This window comes from Anser brachyrhynchus (genome assembly GCF_964034855.1).
Source record: "Anser brachyrhynchus genome assembly, chromosome: 8".
NCBI classification, from domain to species: Eukaryota; Metazoa; Chordata; class Aves; order Anseriformes; family Anatidae; genus Anser; species Anser brachyrhynchus.
The window spans coordinates 3,836,537-3,851,565 of NC_137702.1; the positions used below are offsets into that span (position 1 = coordinate 3,836,537).

Genomic DNA, 15,029 nt, shown 5'->3' on the forward strand with positions numbered 1-15,029 from the left:
TTTTTCCTTTAAATCCGAGACAGCTTTTTTTCTAGTATCTAAAAAAAAAAAAAAAGAACATATTAAGGCCAAACGTTGCTGCTAGATGAACAACTTCAGATGTACGTGTCTTATTGTTGTACGTCGCATCCGCTTAGCAGTGTGTACCCTCAACACGGTGGGTATCTGGCTGAGAAAAAAACAAATAGGAAAGTGCTGCTGCTTGAAGAAGCAATCGGGAGGTCTTCTCCATGTCATGGATTTTGGGACAATCTCCCATCACTGCATCTCTCTGGGGTTAGCAAAAGTCAGGTCCTAGTCTTGAAAAGCTCTTGGTGTTTTTAAGCTTGGCGGACTCCTGTTTACGGTTGTCATTAATGGGGCAATGCAGAGGGGTGGCAGAAAGGAACAGAAAGCTTTTTGAAAAGGAACAACCTAGGTGAACATCGCTCTCCCCTCATGAGACCCTGACACTGTGAGTATCAAAATATTTCCAAGCTGCTGTGGGGAACTTGGCCTTTTTTCCACATGACTTTGGGTCAACTGCATTTGTGTGTTTCATGGTCGCCTCCTTACTTTATCCTATTTGTTTGGATTTCCTATTAAAAAAATCAGTCAACATGAAGCGCCATTTCTGCTTAAACAACTTGGGCTGTGGATTTGCTTTACCTTTAAGCAAAATATGCAGCAGGCTGATGTCCTGCATCCCTGGCTGCTTCCAACAGTGTCGTGCCATCCTTTCCATTTCCAGGTCCTCTCTTCTGCTATCCTCCTTGATCTCTGATCACTTTTGGAAATGGTCTGAAAAGGAGTCCCTGTTCACTGAGATCTCATAAAAATTTAGACTCCTTCAGAGATGCAACCCAAAAGTAAGAGCCCTCAACTTCTCCAACACGGCATAAATGATTTGTCCAATGTCAGCTGCTCCACGCTGGTGAGTTTCAGTAATTCGTATTGCACAGGTGAAGGGGCTGATAGCTTTTCTTTTTGATGATTTTTCTCAAACACAATTAACAACTTTTCTGTATGAAGACAAGCTGGCTGGTATTTATGTTATGAATGACTGTCATGTCCATAGACTAATTTCCTCAGTTATTAATCGCTTCTTGAATGTATCAAATCTCATTCATGCGTGTCATTTGCCATGCTAGTTGCAGAGGAGAAGTGATGTTAAAGGGTTAATAGCAAAGGTGAACCATCAAAGGGGGTGAAAAGCACCAAAATTAATGCAGATTTTGCTGCAGAAATAAATTTAAAACAAAAACCAAACCCTGACAACCACTGTTCTCAGATGTTGCTGGCAGCCTTCTACATTCAGTGGGAACCTGTTGTTTCTGAAAGTCAGTTGGCAACATAATGAGAAGGCAAGAAGCAGAAAAAGGATCCTGCGGAGTCTGTGCTGTACATGCCGTTATTGTGCATTGTCATCAGCAGGTTGACTGACAGCAACCCTAGCTGGTTGATGTTATCCTCTCACCTTTGCAAAATCCTCAGATAAAAAGTTTGTCCCTGCTTCTGCCTTTGGCTGTTGTGCTGTGGTAGAAGCTGAGGTCTCCGAGCCCGTGCTGTAGCTTGGGCAACCCTCCAGTTTTGTTGTACCATTTATTTGGTGGCCCTCGGGGTGCCACCCCTATTCAGACCCCTTTTTAAAACTAAGTAGACCAGGTAAATCATCTCTACTCCTCTTTGGAAGACCACTCAATCAGTTTTCTAGCAGTTTTAATTATCTGTGGCTACTGCTTTGTAAATGGGAAAACTGCACTGGTCCTTGGGCGAGGCGGTGGAGCTCTTCATAAATAAATCTAATCGAGCCAGAACCGCTGTTGCTGAGGTTACAGCATCACTATTGGCTTAAAACACAGTGCTTGCTCTTAATGCTTAGTTCATTAACGCATTCTGTCCATTGGCTCATTTGGATCTATTAACATAATTGTTCTTTCTAAACAACTGGGTCATTCTCTCTGCCGAACAGAAGATCAAAGCAGGTTTCAATATTTTGGAGAAATCATGAAGCCAGATAAATACAAGTACTCTTCACAAACTCACCTATTAAATAAAAATGTTATTAGATAAAAAATGTATTAGATAAAAATGTTGTGATTCCACCTAGCATCAGCCTTGAAGTGAGAGCACAATGGCGGTTATTTGAAAACAAATATCATAGCTCAGTAGCTTTTTATTTTGTAAATGGCCTGTTTTTCTCTAAAACCTAAAGCAAAAATATTTTCCTGAGCCATTCTGATAACCTTCTTTCATTATTTCTCCCTGCCATGCTCTTGCTCCCTCCTCTTCTCCTTCCCCTGAACTGAAGGGCTGATGTCTGGAGCATAAAAGGAATATTCCCCTTTTTAATTTCTCTCCCCTTTTACTCATTTAATTTCTTTTTTTTTTCTTTTTTTTTTTAGGTGACATTGTTCTACTCGCCAAACCTGTAACTTTAACAGAGGGTGACAGGGTGACCTTGACGACAGATGTTCCTGTGGCAACAGATGGCACTAGCAAACCCGAGAAGCTGCTGTACGCCGTCTCCGTGCCACCTGTGCATGGTCAGATTGAGCACATCAATTATCCCGGCGTGCCCATTTCCAGATACAGCCAGTTGGGTGGGGTGGCCCAGAAGGTCCCCTCCATCCATGACAATAGCCACGAGGCCAGGAAGGAGGCGCTCAGGTGAGAAGACCTCCCCTTTGCACGCCAGCGTGCTTGAAAGCCCTCGGCAAGCTAAGGGTTAAGCTTGCATCTCTCGTGGTATTTAACGACCAATATGGTTGTGCAAAAGAGACTGCTGCAAACAGGAACACGATGTAATTTTACCATTACAGTAATTACATACTTTATTAACTGTAATAGTGAAGTTGTACGGCCAAAGGCGATGGGAGTCTTGCAGGCTTAGTACAGGGGTGTAACCAGGTAGGCTTTCGTGATCGATTAGCAAGTGAAATCAAACAGTTTAGGTTCATATAAAGAGTTCGCTGTGCTTCTCAAGGTTGCCAGCAGTGGAAAAGGAAAAAGCAAAAAATACCCATCTGCAACTGTGGTTGCTTTCTGGGCAGTTCTTCCTCCTGAAGGGGAAAAAAAAATAATAATCGTAACATTGTCTGAAATGATCAGGAGAACTTAATCCAGATGGTGGTGTCATTTCTAAGAAAAAGCATATGTTGGCCATTATGATACTTAAATATAATGGTTTTACATTCCTCTAGTGGGCACAAAAGGCACACAACAGAGTTGGCGGGGTTTTTTAATCTTCTGAATGGTGGCAGTGGTGGTGGAGTGGTGGGAGATTTTATCTTCCAAATGGTGCGTTTCCCAGAAGATATGGCAAATTCAATTGCCGAGAGCCTGCTGTAAAAGCCATGCTCCGGTGGAATGTAAATTCGTGCATTACTCTATCCAGCAACAGTGGAGAGGCTTAATTTACTGTCCCCTTTGGATTATCATTATTTTATACATATTCTTCCGGCTTCTTCTTTTACTTTTCCCCTTTATTTTTTATTTTTTTTTTGCTTTAACATGTTTTTCTTTCTGATTTGCTTTAAAAGTTATTTACGCTCCCTTTGCAGCAAAGTGGGCACTATAACTAATTTTATTCTTACCATGATTAACTATGAATAATTTCCTAAGAAATGAGTCAAATTAACAAGGGGAAGAAGGAATCAATAAATCATGAAAGCAGACTATTTCTAAGTGGGGTTAAAACCACCATTAAATAAATCACAGACTCTAAATGATGACCCACTTGGATATGGGGGGGGGAAGGGAAATGTCCATTTAAATTGCAGAGAAAGGAAAAATGAGAAGAGTGGGCCAGCATCTGTGTCCCTAACCCCCGCCCCCCCCATGCCATGCAAGGAGGGGGGCACAGGAGAGGGAAGGACCCCAGGAAAAGCAGAGAAGAGATGTGGCTTCCCTGCCTCCGTCGCTGTGGTCCAGCTGCTCAGGGGCCATAGGGCTGCTGCTGCAGCCAAGCACGGATCAAAAGAGCTCTGGCTTTTGGACACGGAGGCATAAATGTTGTTTAACAGCACCTTCTGCCTCCAGCCCTGCTCTGCGCAGGAGCAGAGGAATGCCAGGGCTGACCCGACCTCACTCAAAATATCTGAAATGTTTTCATCTTGCTTTAATTTTTTTTTTTTTGTTTTTCACTGGGTTTCAGTGGGTTAGTCCCAATTTAAAAGACTTGAAAAGGACTGCAGAGTCAGGTCCACTGTGCTTCCTAGCTAGTTTATGTTATATCCTTCTAATCACACATTAAGGATCATACTTGGTCTGATGGCATGGTGAGTGTGGCAATGTCACCCGGGCCTTGATTTTCATCTTTCTTATTCACTGAAACTCGTAGATGTATTTTTTACAAAAGGAATGCCATTGCTTTTGCAGGAGAGTTGCTCATCCATCTTTACGCCCGCAGGTGAAGAACTCTCTAAACTGTAGAACATTGGGCAGGCTTTCTCCTCAAGTTTTCTGTGGGAAAGGAAGGGTCAAAATACTTATTCCTTAGTTTAAAAAAAAAAAAAAGGCAAGAGAAAAGCAGTTCTGCTTGTAACTTCCTATTTGCAATTCTTTTTATGATCTTTTCTCCTCCCTGAACACATGTATGAAATGTAACCAATTCGCTGCTTGCTGGGAAGGTTACCTCTTACGTTGCATTATGGGCCAAAGATTGGCAGCTGGTTTAAATTAGTCTATCTACATTTGCTGAAAGGATGCTGTAGCCATTTTAACTGGCTCTGTGGCTTATAAAGTTAGTTCATAAAGTTGCTGAGAAGGTCTCTTTCCTCATGGTCTTTGTGGTCGTGGGAGCTCATCTCCTCTTTTGTGGGACCTGTGAGTATCCCATGGACTGGAGGTGAGGGGAAGCTGTTTGTCTTCCCTCTCTTTTGTCCATCTGGCTGCTTTGGGCAAGATTTGGTGAGTTGGATTTTTTATTTTTCAAAACTATGCGCAGCATCAGAGGGTCACAAGGCAAGGCACAGTTACTCCCTGCCCACACCACCTACGTGTTGGTGAGATCAAGCACTTCAGGGTATGCTCTGAAAACGAACACGAACCAGCGAAGCCCAAAGCCTTCACCTCTTCCTCCGAGCCAGCATTGAAGCAGAGGACATGCATGAGCATCTTATTCACCCCGGTGTCCTCTGTGGTGGCCTCAGCAGGTGAACCACGCTGCTTATCTAGTGCTTCTGCACTGCTCTTAAGTCCTGGTCTAGCTCTTTGGTAATAAAAACTGAACAGAGTAGTATTCACAGACCATCCAGAAATGAAGCCTGTTTCTTCCTAAATGCTCTGTAAATGTGGACGAGCACATCTCCCTAGGACAGATGGCCCTGTGTGGGGAGAACCAGTCCCATGCGATGGCCCCAGAGCTCCTCTCCCTTTCCTGCTGCTGGTGGGGAGCATAGAGGAGGGAGGAGGACGGGCAGGGAGCAGAGGGGCAGCAGTGGGGCAGATTGGGAGTGAGGTGAAGGTCTGAGGGAAGGTTGCAAAGGGCAGAGCTGGGGCTGGTGGGACAAAACGCAGCAGAGCCTCTGGCAGTGACCTTTGTCCCAGCATGGTGCCGTATCTGGCTCCCTTCTCATTGCATTTCTTTCCAAAAAGCGTATTTATGGGCAGGTATGGGACTGCCTAGTGCAAGCACATCGGTGGCCAGGTTGTCTCTGAGGAACCTGCAACCTTGGCCTCTCTCTGTAAGCGGGAGATGTATGTGCAAGGGACAGTGTATGAGGAAGCAGAAGGAGAGGGACCCGCTGCCTGCCTCCACCACGGCGATTTAAGGCAGGTCCCTCAGGTCTGCAGGGAAGGGCTGGGGCTGAGGTAGAGACCGATGACTTGTCTGTCAGGCACGAAGGAGTTAAGGCACAGAGATTAAAAAAAAAAATCCTTAAAAAAAACACACTCACACACTCACACACTCTCACAAAACCCTGCACCCTAAATTAATTTCTGCTGGTAATCTATATCGGGTTAAATAACGCCTCATTATTCTGCAACACAGCTGAGGCTTCTCAAAATGTTTATCTTGTTTTGTAACTGGTACCTTCTGGCATATTCCAGTGCCAACTCTCCTAGCTCTTGCTATATTTCATTCTCACTATTTTTGGAATGGAGCTGCTGGTTCCAGGTGATTTAATAAATTGCTTTTTTTTGTGTTCCTTTTAACTTACCCATCTGCTCAACACATGCGTAACTTGCAATCTGTCGGCAGTTTGCAGAAAGACAAACTGTCAGAGCTGCATGCATTTGACAACTTTGTTCCCAATTAGATTAGTGGTAATTTTAACAGATTTCAGGGCAATCGAAAAAAGGGATGACATGTTATTAAAGCATCAATTTTGACAGACCCAAGCACATACAATTTCAGTGTAAATTATTTTAAATGCTTTAATTAAAGCTATGAAAGATTTACCCTTTTAAGCGGTAAGTGATTGCAAGACAAATATAAAGGGAAAGTGGATAACAGAGTTTCCTAAATGGTTTATGCTGCGCATGGCAGTCCACAAGTCACCACCACCATAATCTATGACTGTAATGTTGGAGGCATAGTTAATTATTCATAGCCTCATCTCTGGAGCAGACGTGATTAAGAACATGAGGAGCATTCAGAGATCTAAGCAGTACCTATGAAAATCAGAGTTTGAGCATTTCTGAGATCAGAAGCTGATAGGAAACAGGTTAGGAGTATCTTACATGGGAGATATTTTTATAAATATACTTTACTTTTGCCCCGGTTCTGCCCTGGTTTAGATGGCCAAAGCCCAGTGGCCAGGGTGATTGTGTATTTAGAGCAATTGGGGATTTTGTATACTTGAAGACACTTTACAGGCTGTAAAAGCCCTGTTTAAAAAAAAAAAAAAACATTTATTATTTAAACAGAATACAGCACTCTAAATTCGTCACTTCAGGAGCACTGTGCCGCATGTGTAGCCCATTTAACCGTTTAAATGATTTTGTGAGTCATGGTCCCCTTCCAGCAGCCTCCTCTTGCTGCGACGGCGTGGCTGGCCATCGTGGCGAGAGCGCTGGGCTTGGCCCCTTTCATCCAGCTCCCAGGTCCTGGCGGCAGGACCTTCGGCCTCCCCGCTCTCACACCTTCATCGTGCACCCACGTGTTGGTCTGACTCGGAGCCCAAGGCTTCCAGGAGGACGGCTCCAAGGGTTTTGTTTATTTTCTGTGTGGCTGGCTGCGCGATGAAGAGCTGTCTCATTTTCAGATTGTTAAATGTGCATATTGCGTTAGTCTATAAAGCATTGGTCCCACAACCTGCACTGAAAGTTTATTTCCTTTTTAATTCAGGGACTGTAGGACTTCCCGATACTATTTAGAGTAACAAGCAACAAGCATGCTGTTCCCACCCTTCCCTCTTCCCTAATACCAAGCTTGTGTGCATCTGTTTTGGGTTTTTCTCATTTCCTTTGGGGATGAGTATGACTTGGCATGACTCTCTGAAAAGCCTGGAAGTTTTTCTTTGGAGGTTGCTGGCCCAAATGTTGCAGTACCAAAATGCAATGGAAGTGAGAGGAGCTGCTCCAGCGAGTGCTGCAGGCAGCAGTGGCAGGAAGCTCCTCAGAGCCCTTGGTCTCGTGCCCTTCCCAGCTGTCTCAGCACTGGAATATGCACAATGGGTAACAGGCACAACGAGCTCAGCGGGTAAGATGAAGTCCTGAAGGAAGTATCTCACCACCTTTGGGACTGTTTAGTCCTGTGAACCAAACTTTAAAGGGTTTTGCAGCTGGGACAGCTCCCAGATCCACTCAAATCCCTTCCGCTACTGCTCTTCCTGGCTGGTGTGAATCAGTGAAGCTCCCTTTAATTCAATCAACCTACTCTAGTGTGCACCAGTGTAAGATCTACCTGGTTGTTTTTTGATCGATGAGCACAGACCTCTTAGGATGTCTGAGTTTGGTGTGAAAAATCACCTTCCTTCTTAAAAAGTGAAGGACATTGTGCATCACAGATCAGTGTAAGAGCAAGACTCTCCCAAATTGATGACGCTAGTTGGCCAGCAAGAGGACTGGTCCAAAATAATGGGTAAAATGAGAAGGCAGATAAACATGGGCAACCAGGCCATGTTATTTCAACACTGACCACAGACCATCCATACTCATCCACAGAAAAATGCTTGCACAGCATGGATAATCTGCCCAGAGATCCTCTACCAGGCAGTCAAGCACAGCCCATCAAAACACCTCACACCAGTATAACCATCTGCGCATGTAGACTATTGTACACTGGGGCCAACTTAATAGGGTGAAAATACTCTACTGACATAATGGAAATGCTAGGAAAATGGGAAAATTTTATTTCATTGATGCAGTTAATCATGGTTTTCTTGTCCACAGACCAGGCGAGGAGCCAGCACGACCTACAGTGCAGGTGAGTTACTGTCTCCAGTGCTCTTCTGATGCAACACCAAATAGTATTGAATGATAAGAATATCACGTTTTACATAAACACTGAGACTTAGCAGGAAGACAGATGGAGAGAACTGCCTCTTGAATCTTGTGGTCTTCTCCTTGCTTAATAGCATTTCCCCTTCTAGCAGAGCTCTAGTTGTTTTGGCTCAAAACATGACATTCAGGTGACTTTAGCGAGTTCATCTTCATGGCAGATGAGAGTTGGTGATAAGGGCTCGAAAAGCTCAAAGTCTGAAAAATCTTCCTATTTTAGCAAACTTTTTTAAAGGTTACAGGCCCATTGCAGTTTCTGAGATCAAATCACTGGTGAAGGTAGTCTTTGTAAACTAAACAGAGACCTAAAATTGCTTATTTAATCAAGTCACATACAAAACAGAGCAAAAAAAAAAACCACAGCTTGCATACATATCAAGCTTTGCTGCTTAATCTATTTTATAATGTTTTGCAATTAACAGGAAAATGTTCATCAGCTGATAAATAATTAACAGCTGTTGTTGTTTCTAGGGCATGACGTAAAAGGCTTACATAGGACAAAAACTAGCTTGAGTTGTTTGCCAAAACTCTGACCAAACACACATTTATAGCTCACAAAAACAAATTTCTTTGAAAAATTGCACTTTATGGTATCTCTAAGGGAGTCCTCTTTATGAGCCTGCCAAACATATTAGAAGAAGTATTCACATGCTCTTTTTGTCAGCCAGGTATTGGAAATTTAAGATGAAAGCTTCTCCTTTTTACTGGCATTATTCAGACATATCAACAATTCAAGCGTAAACACAAAGAAATTTTTTTATGATTCACCTACAAGTCACTAGTATCTATAGTTTTCTGACGTTGCACATGGGATTGTTTGATCTGTGTTCAAAATCCTCAGCTCAAGGAGGAGAGGGATCTGAGTTTGGTGAGAGGTAGCCACTCCTAGTGGGTTTGAACAAATGTAGCGGTCCAGTTGTTATTCATCTGAAGTAAAATTAAGCATTGACTTGCTGTTAACTCTGGCTATAAATGGGAGACGCAGAAAACATCGTTTGGGAATACCCTTTGGATGCACCTGGCTGACTGTCTTGTGGGGGCTCACAACATTTTATTTGTTTACTTGCATCTGTTTTGAGTAAGGGTAGGGTCTGCATGAGCCATGAATTCCAATGAGAGGGGTGTTTACAACCAGATTGTAACTGGTGGTGTGCTCAGTAGTTTCTTCCAAAGCTTTTCTGATTTATTTATTTCTATACTACACACTCATCAAGCAATTACAAGCCGTCTTGACTGAGAGGGGGTATGACTCCTGTTTACAGCAAACACAATCATCTATGATTAAGCAAGTTTATGCCATGCCCATGCAGAACTTCCTTCTCCCACCTAGACAAGCTTTTCTCCCATTGTAAAGACTTCTACTGCACCAGAGAAATGCAGTTCTCGATCATAGTAATTATAAAATAGTTTTGTGCAGATTCTTGATATTGTAGCTTTAGACCAAGGAGCATCAGAAAGAAAAGAGTCAAAAAACTTGAACAAGTCTCCAAATTAAAAATGTGAAGCTATTGTAGACAGCTGAAGATAGATATGATGTATTCATGTCAGTGCATGTCACTGAAGAGGTTTTCAGTAACATTTTGTACTATTTGGAGTTTCCTAAGTGTTGCAGGCTTCATGCCCAGGTATATCGGTTTGCTGTAATACAGCCAAGTGACCAAGGTGTGAAAAACTAAGGCCAGGTCAGTATCTGCCAGGTTGGGATGCAGTCTCCCAGCCAACTGGAGATGGTTGGAAGTGATAATTGCTGCTATGTGAGAGCTGAATGTACTTGTCGATTCTTCACCTAATTTTTAAGTATGGGCTTAATCATGAAAGTGCGCTTTAACCACAAAGTCGTCCAAATTCTCTCCTCTTCATACTGACATCTGTCTCACTTGGATTGAACTTCACCTACCTGTTGTGTGTCTCAGCTTATCTTGACTTAGCATTGGGACCTCATCCTGGTGTTGGCATGATTGTGTATGTTGAAAAATAGAGATGTATGTTTTCTGCGCCTTGCCAGCACAGAGACCACTTACCCTCGGTTGCACATAAATACTGAAAGAGCTGGAGGTATGCCTTGGCTGATACCCCAGGGTGAAGATACAGGCTCAGGCTTTGCTCTGAACTCACATTGCCTCTTGCAGGTAGAACTGGCAATGCCCAGTCTAAGTGGTGGTGTATGAATACAGAGAAGGAAGGATGAGAACAGACCCTCTTCTCCATTGACAGGAGAAGACCTCAGGTATCTAATGTAGATAGAGGAGGCTTCTTCAGAGTTGGCTGTCTGCTCAGAGGAACAAAGAAATCCTCCTTCCCTGTGTTACATCTTGACTACCTGGTTCAAGGGGAGCACCAGTTGCTTGTGACTCTTCCTCCAAACCGTGGTGGTAAAATCAGGTCTGCTGGCAGCTCCTGTTGGCTGCTTGTCCCCTATAAAACTCTGGAGTGACCACTGCTGTAAAGTGCTCACAGCCAATATTACTGACGGTTGCAGTGTCCTCAACGTTAGCAGGAAGGCTAAATGTGATCCTTACTGCCTTGGATGAGAAATGACCTGAGATCCTTTGCCAGGGTTGGCCTGTCTATGAACACAGAACCTGTAAGGTTTTTCTCTCATTTCCTTTTGGTAGCAACTTAGTTTTTACTCTTCTCCCCCTTTATCTTCCCACTAATTCAGATTGCCCCAAAGCCAGATTGCGCATAGCACTGCAAGAGCAGAACTCAGTCTCTTAGGAAGGACAGATTTTTAAGCTCTCCACCCCAGGGGATGTGTCCCAGCCTGCTGGCAGTGGGGTCCCTCAGCTCTTCCCAAGCTCTCTGGGCCTCCTGGTGTATGCACAAGGCCGGCAGCTCGCTCTGTGAAGGAAATGCTGCGCCTTTAAGCGCCCTCCCCGCAGTGGGTGCGCACTTTTCTGCTTATTCTGAGCTGACAGGTTTAACATGTCGCCTGGTACATCAGCCCGCGTGGTCACCGGAGAGAGGCACCTCTGGCAAAAGTTCAGAAGTCAGTGTTTTGGAAAGATTGGTTTGACCAGCTCTCAAGCGAGAGCAAATCCCAGACCGAATGCAGTCAAATCTTCAACGACATTTAACTGCTGTGGTGCTGCGGCGTGCTGATATCCTCTTAACCTGGAGAGGGGACTGCTTAAAGCTTCACGTTTTACTTATTGTTTCTTTTCTGCTGTGTTGGCAGGAGGGGCCTGGGGTGAAGACAGCTTGTTTTGACTTACTTTTAATTAATTAATTAGTTTGCTTATGGTTCTGGCCCAAGACTACAGGATAGACAAGCAATTTTGGATGTTGCCTTGGTATCTGGACTGCTGTAATACATAGCGTTGCAGTAAGTACATATGTTCCTTATTGCCTCTTCAGGGCTTTTTATTAAGGGATCTTAAGATTTACTGCACGTTGCTTTATAAAATTGCCAGGTCGAAAACTTTTTCTCATCCTTTGGTATTTACGTTGAAGCACGCAAACGGTTAATAGTAAGCAGTGCCCAAATTACATATTTCTTAAACTCATGGCCTACTTTACTAATCAGTTGTCATAAGATGTCAGATGGGGACCCGTCACTGAAGAATTGCAGAATGCAGCCAGTGAAGCAACTAATTAGTTGGACAGTGGCATGAAGGTGTGCATCCCAGAGGAGCTGAAATGATCAGAGCAGGTGAAGGAAGTTTGGAGAGATCAGTATCTCCGTAGTATACAACCCAACACTTGGCTGAATCGCAGCGATGCTGAGGGTGAGGGCAGCGTGGGTCCTCCACCAGGGACTTGGTGCTGTGGGGGATTGCAATGCTGCTGTTTTTGGAAAGAAGCACGAGTCAGCTGCATGCTTGAAGGAACGTGACCTGAGATGCGCAGGGACTGGAAGAGCTGAGCAGCTTCTGGGTTTCGTTTAGAAGGGCTGAAGCTGGCTGTCTTGCCAGCAGAGCAGCTTCTGCTGCACCTGAGGACAAAAGCCAGGAGTAAGGGCCTGTCAGACCTCTGGAATAAACGTAAGAGCCTCTGTTGTGAGCCAAAAGATGTAAAAGATTAAAGCTTATAAACTTCTATAGGTGGCCCACATGCTCATTTAGTAGTTTAAATTGTGTCTTATGAGTGCTGCATCACTTTCTTCCCTTTGTACCAACCCAGTGTAGGTTCACCCTGTGGGTGCAGCAGCAAAACAAATCCTCTCCAAAACTCCTCCTAAGGGTGAGCCCCCACCAGGAGAGTGGCTCAGCCTGGGATGCCGGGGTCACTTTCTCAGCAGCAAGTTCACAGCAAAGATGAGGATCGTCCTCAGCTTCCCCTCCTTGGGTACATGGAAAACTCAGAAATGGATATTTGACTTGAGGTCCTTGGTGAAATGAATCTCAGTAGAAAATCTCCGTTTGAGTGCTTTGATTTTCAGAACGTTTTTGCATACTGCTGGAGCAGTTTCACAAGATGATAAGAACCAATGCACTGTATTCAGGATTACACCTAGCTGTGTCACAGGAGTTACTGGGAGACATGTTTCCACTTCTGAAGTCTTGTTCCTGTAATGCTCAATTCAGTGCAGTGGACAACTTCCCTGGGACAATGCAACGCTCAGCCTGGAACAGCGACCGCAGGACTGGCCCTAGCCGAGCAAACAAGTGCCACCAGAGGATGATCCTGCTCCCATGATGGTGTGACTTTGTGGCAGAGGCTGGTGGTTGTCTCGGAGGACACCTCAGACAGGTAGTGCACACCATGTGCCCTGGCAGAAATTCTCTCGGCAAAGCCACGTAAACGCCGTCTGAAGGTGTAAAAGCAAAAGGGCAACGGTGCTTTTGATCCCGCTAAATTCAGGCAAGATACTTGCTCAAGGGACAGATTCTTGGTTCCAAAAAAGCTGCTTCGACCTTTGAGCTGCCAAATTCCTTCCCCCATTACCTCCCATCTTTCTTTCCAGTATAGCACAGCTACTCTGAGTCATTGTTTATCTAATTTAATTAACATTTGCCAGTGCCTGCAACCTAAAACACTGTCTTAAAACATTTGCTTGAAAAGCCTCCTTGTCCCAGAGCTGTCATTTTTTAGCATGATGGATAATGGATAGAAATAATTATCCTGAACAAGGTTAGACAGCTTAAATGATTTGAGTTTCAAGGAATTAGTAAGCTTAGCTAAACATCTTATTTTTCAAGACACATTAATAATAAAAACACAGTGATGGCCATAATGGATCATAAAATCTGCACTCTGCTAAAACACGTGCTGTTTCTTGCAGGTAGCTGTGCCCACCATGCCTTCATCTAGGGAGATTTAAATCTGATATGTCACAAATATATGATATATCATCTGATAGGTCACAAATCACTGCATCGAAAGGACTTCAGGTAACTTTGAATCCCAAGTAAAATGCTTCCAGTGCCGGTGTCTGATTCAGCCTGTCCAAGTAGGAGGGCAATGTATAAATGGGTCTAGGGAGCAGACAAAGATTTTATCCACCAGCCATGCAAGTATATATCAGCAACCCAGGTGGACTGCAGAGATAATTGCTTGTCCAAGATTATGTTTCTACTGCACAGGTTGGCTACAGTGACTCATGGGCTGCCTAAACTACGCTGCCTGCTGAGGTCCATCAAAAAACAGTCCTACAGCCATGTCCCCTGTAGCAGCCCTGGAAAAAGCCAGAAGAAATGAGAAAGCAGAGCCTCTGTGCACACCAAGTGAGTTACTTCAGGTTTACAAAGGTATAACTGAGAGCAGGATTGGGCTCACTGCCTCTGCATTATTTCCCCCGTCCATAATTTTGGGGGAAATGTAAGTTTTGAATTAATCGTTGACCTTTAGCTTTGAAGAAAAACAGAACTTCTGCATGAAATTGCCAAAAATGAGAGTAACGATTTGTAATTGCTTAATTTTGCTCCTAGAAACCCAGGTGCAGCTGGGCCTCCGAGGTGCTTTGTGCAGCGCAGGAGTGGGCTCTTCTCCAGGGAGCCTCAATCCAAGGTGATAAGGCAGACAAAGCAAGCACGGAGAAAAATAGGCTCTTGGCGGAGAAGTGACAAGCTGCATGCAACGGGACACAGGAGACGCCCACTCCCTGCCCCGTGCGTTGCACCGTGATGAATGATCAACCTCCTCTGTGCAGCGAGACACCTGGACCTGGTGCTGTTCCCCTGGGTGTGGAGCAAAGGGTCACATCCTGATGCCCGTCAGCTGCGGTGAGTGCTGCTGGTGGCAGCGCAGAGCCACCCGGTCATCCTACCCCAACCCGGATAGTCTGAAGCATCAAATGCATCAGCATGGTGGAGATTTCCACCTCAAGTGAATTCTTTTTTTTTTTTTTTTAAATTTCATTCACCAAGTTTTATTCTTCGGGGGCCTTTAGGAAAATTAAATAAAAACCTTCATCAAAAATTACGTCCCTTTTCACTGCTGAAAGTAAATGAAAATTTCCTGTATAAAGATGGAGAATTTGCAGACCCACTTAGTAAAATCCAGAAGTTTCACTTCAATCCTCACTTTTTATGTTTCTAAATTTGTTTTTTAAAGATCTCTGCATCGGTGTCGAACGATTTAAAATTCCTCTGGCAAAGTACAGTTTTATTGCTCTGAAGCTAGCATAAAGCTGAATGGGTGGCTGTATTTCAAGCGAGGAG

General features: G+C 44.1%; 1 protein-coding gene across 3 annotated transcripts in view; it reads left to right on the forward strand.

The window, feature by feature from the left end:
• The window catches only part of LOC308199255 (uncharacterized protein), an 81,544-nt gene that overhangs the window by 41,734 nt on the left and 24,781 nt on the right, over positions 1-15,029 (forward strand). For all 3 annotated transcript variants that reach the window (XM_080603200.1, XM_080603199.1, XM_080603201.1), the window contains exons 9-11: positions 731-913; positions 2,385-14,093; positions 14,298-14,591. In XM_080603200.1, coding sequence (XP_080459326.1) covers positions 14,497-14,591 — 95 coding nt within the window. In that variant the 5' untranslated portion in view covers positions 731-913; positions 2,385-14,093; positions 14,298-14,496. The remainder of the gene's footprint in view (positions 1-730; positions 914-2,384; positions 14,094-14,297; positions 14,592-15,029) is intronic.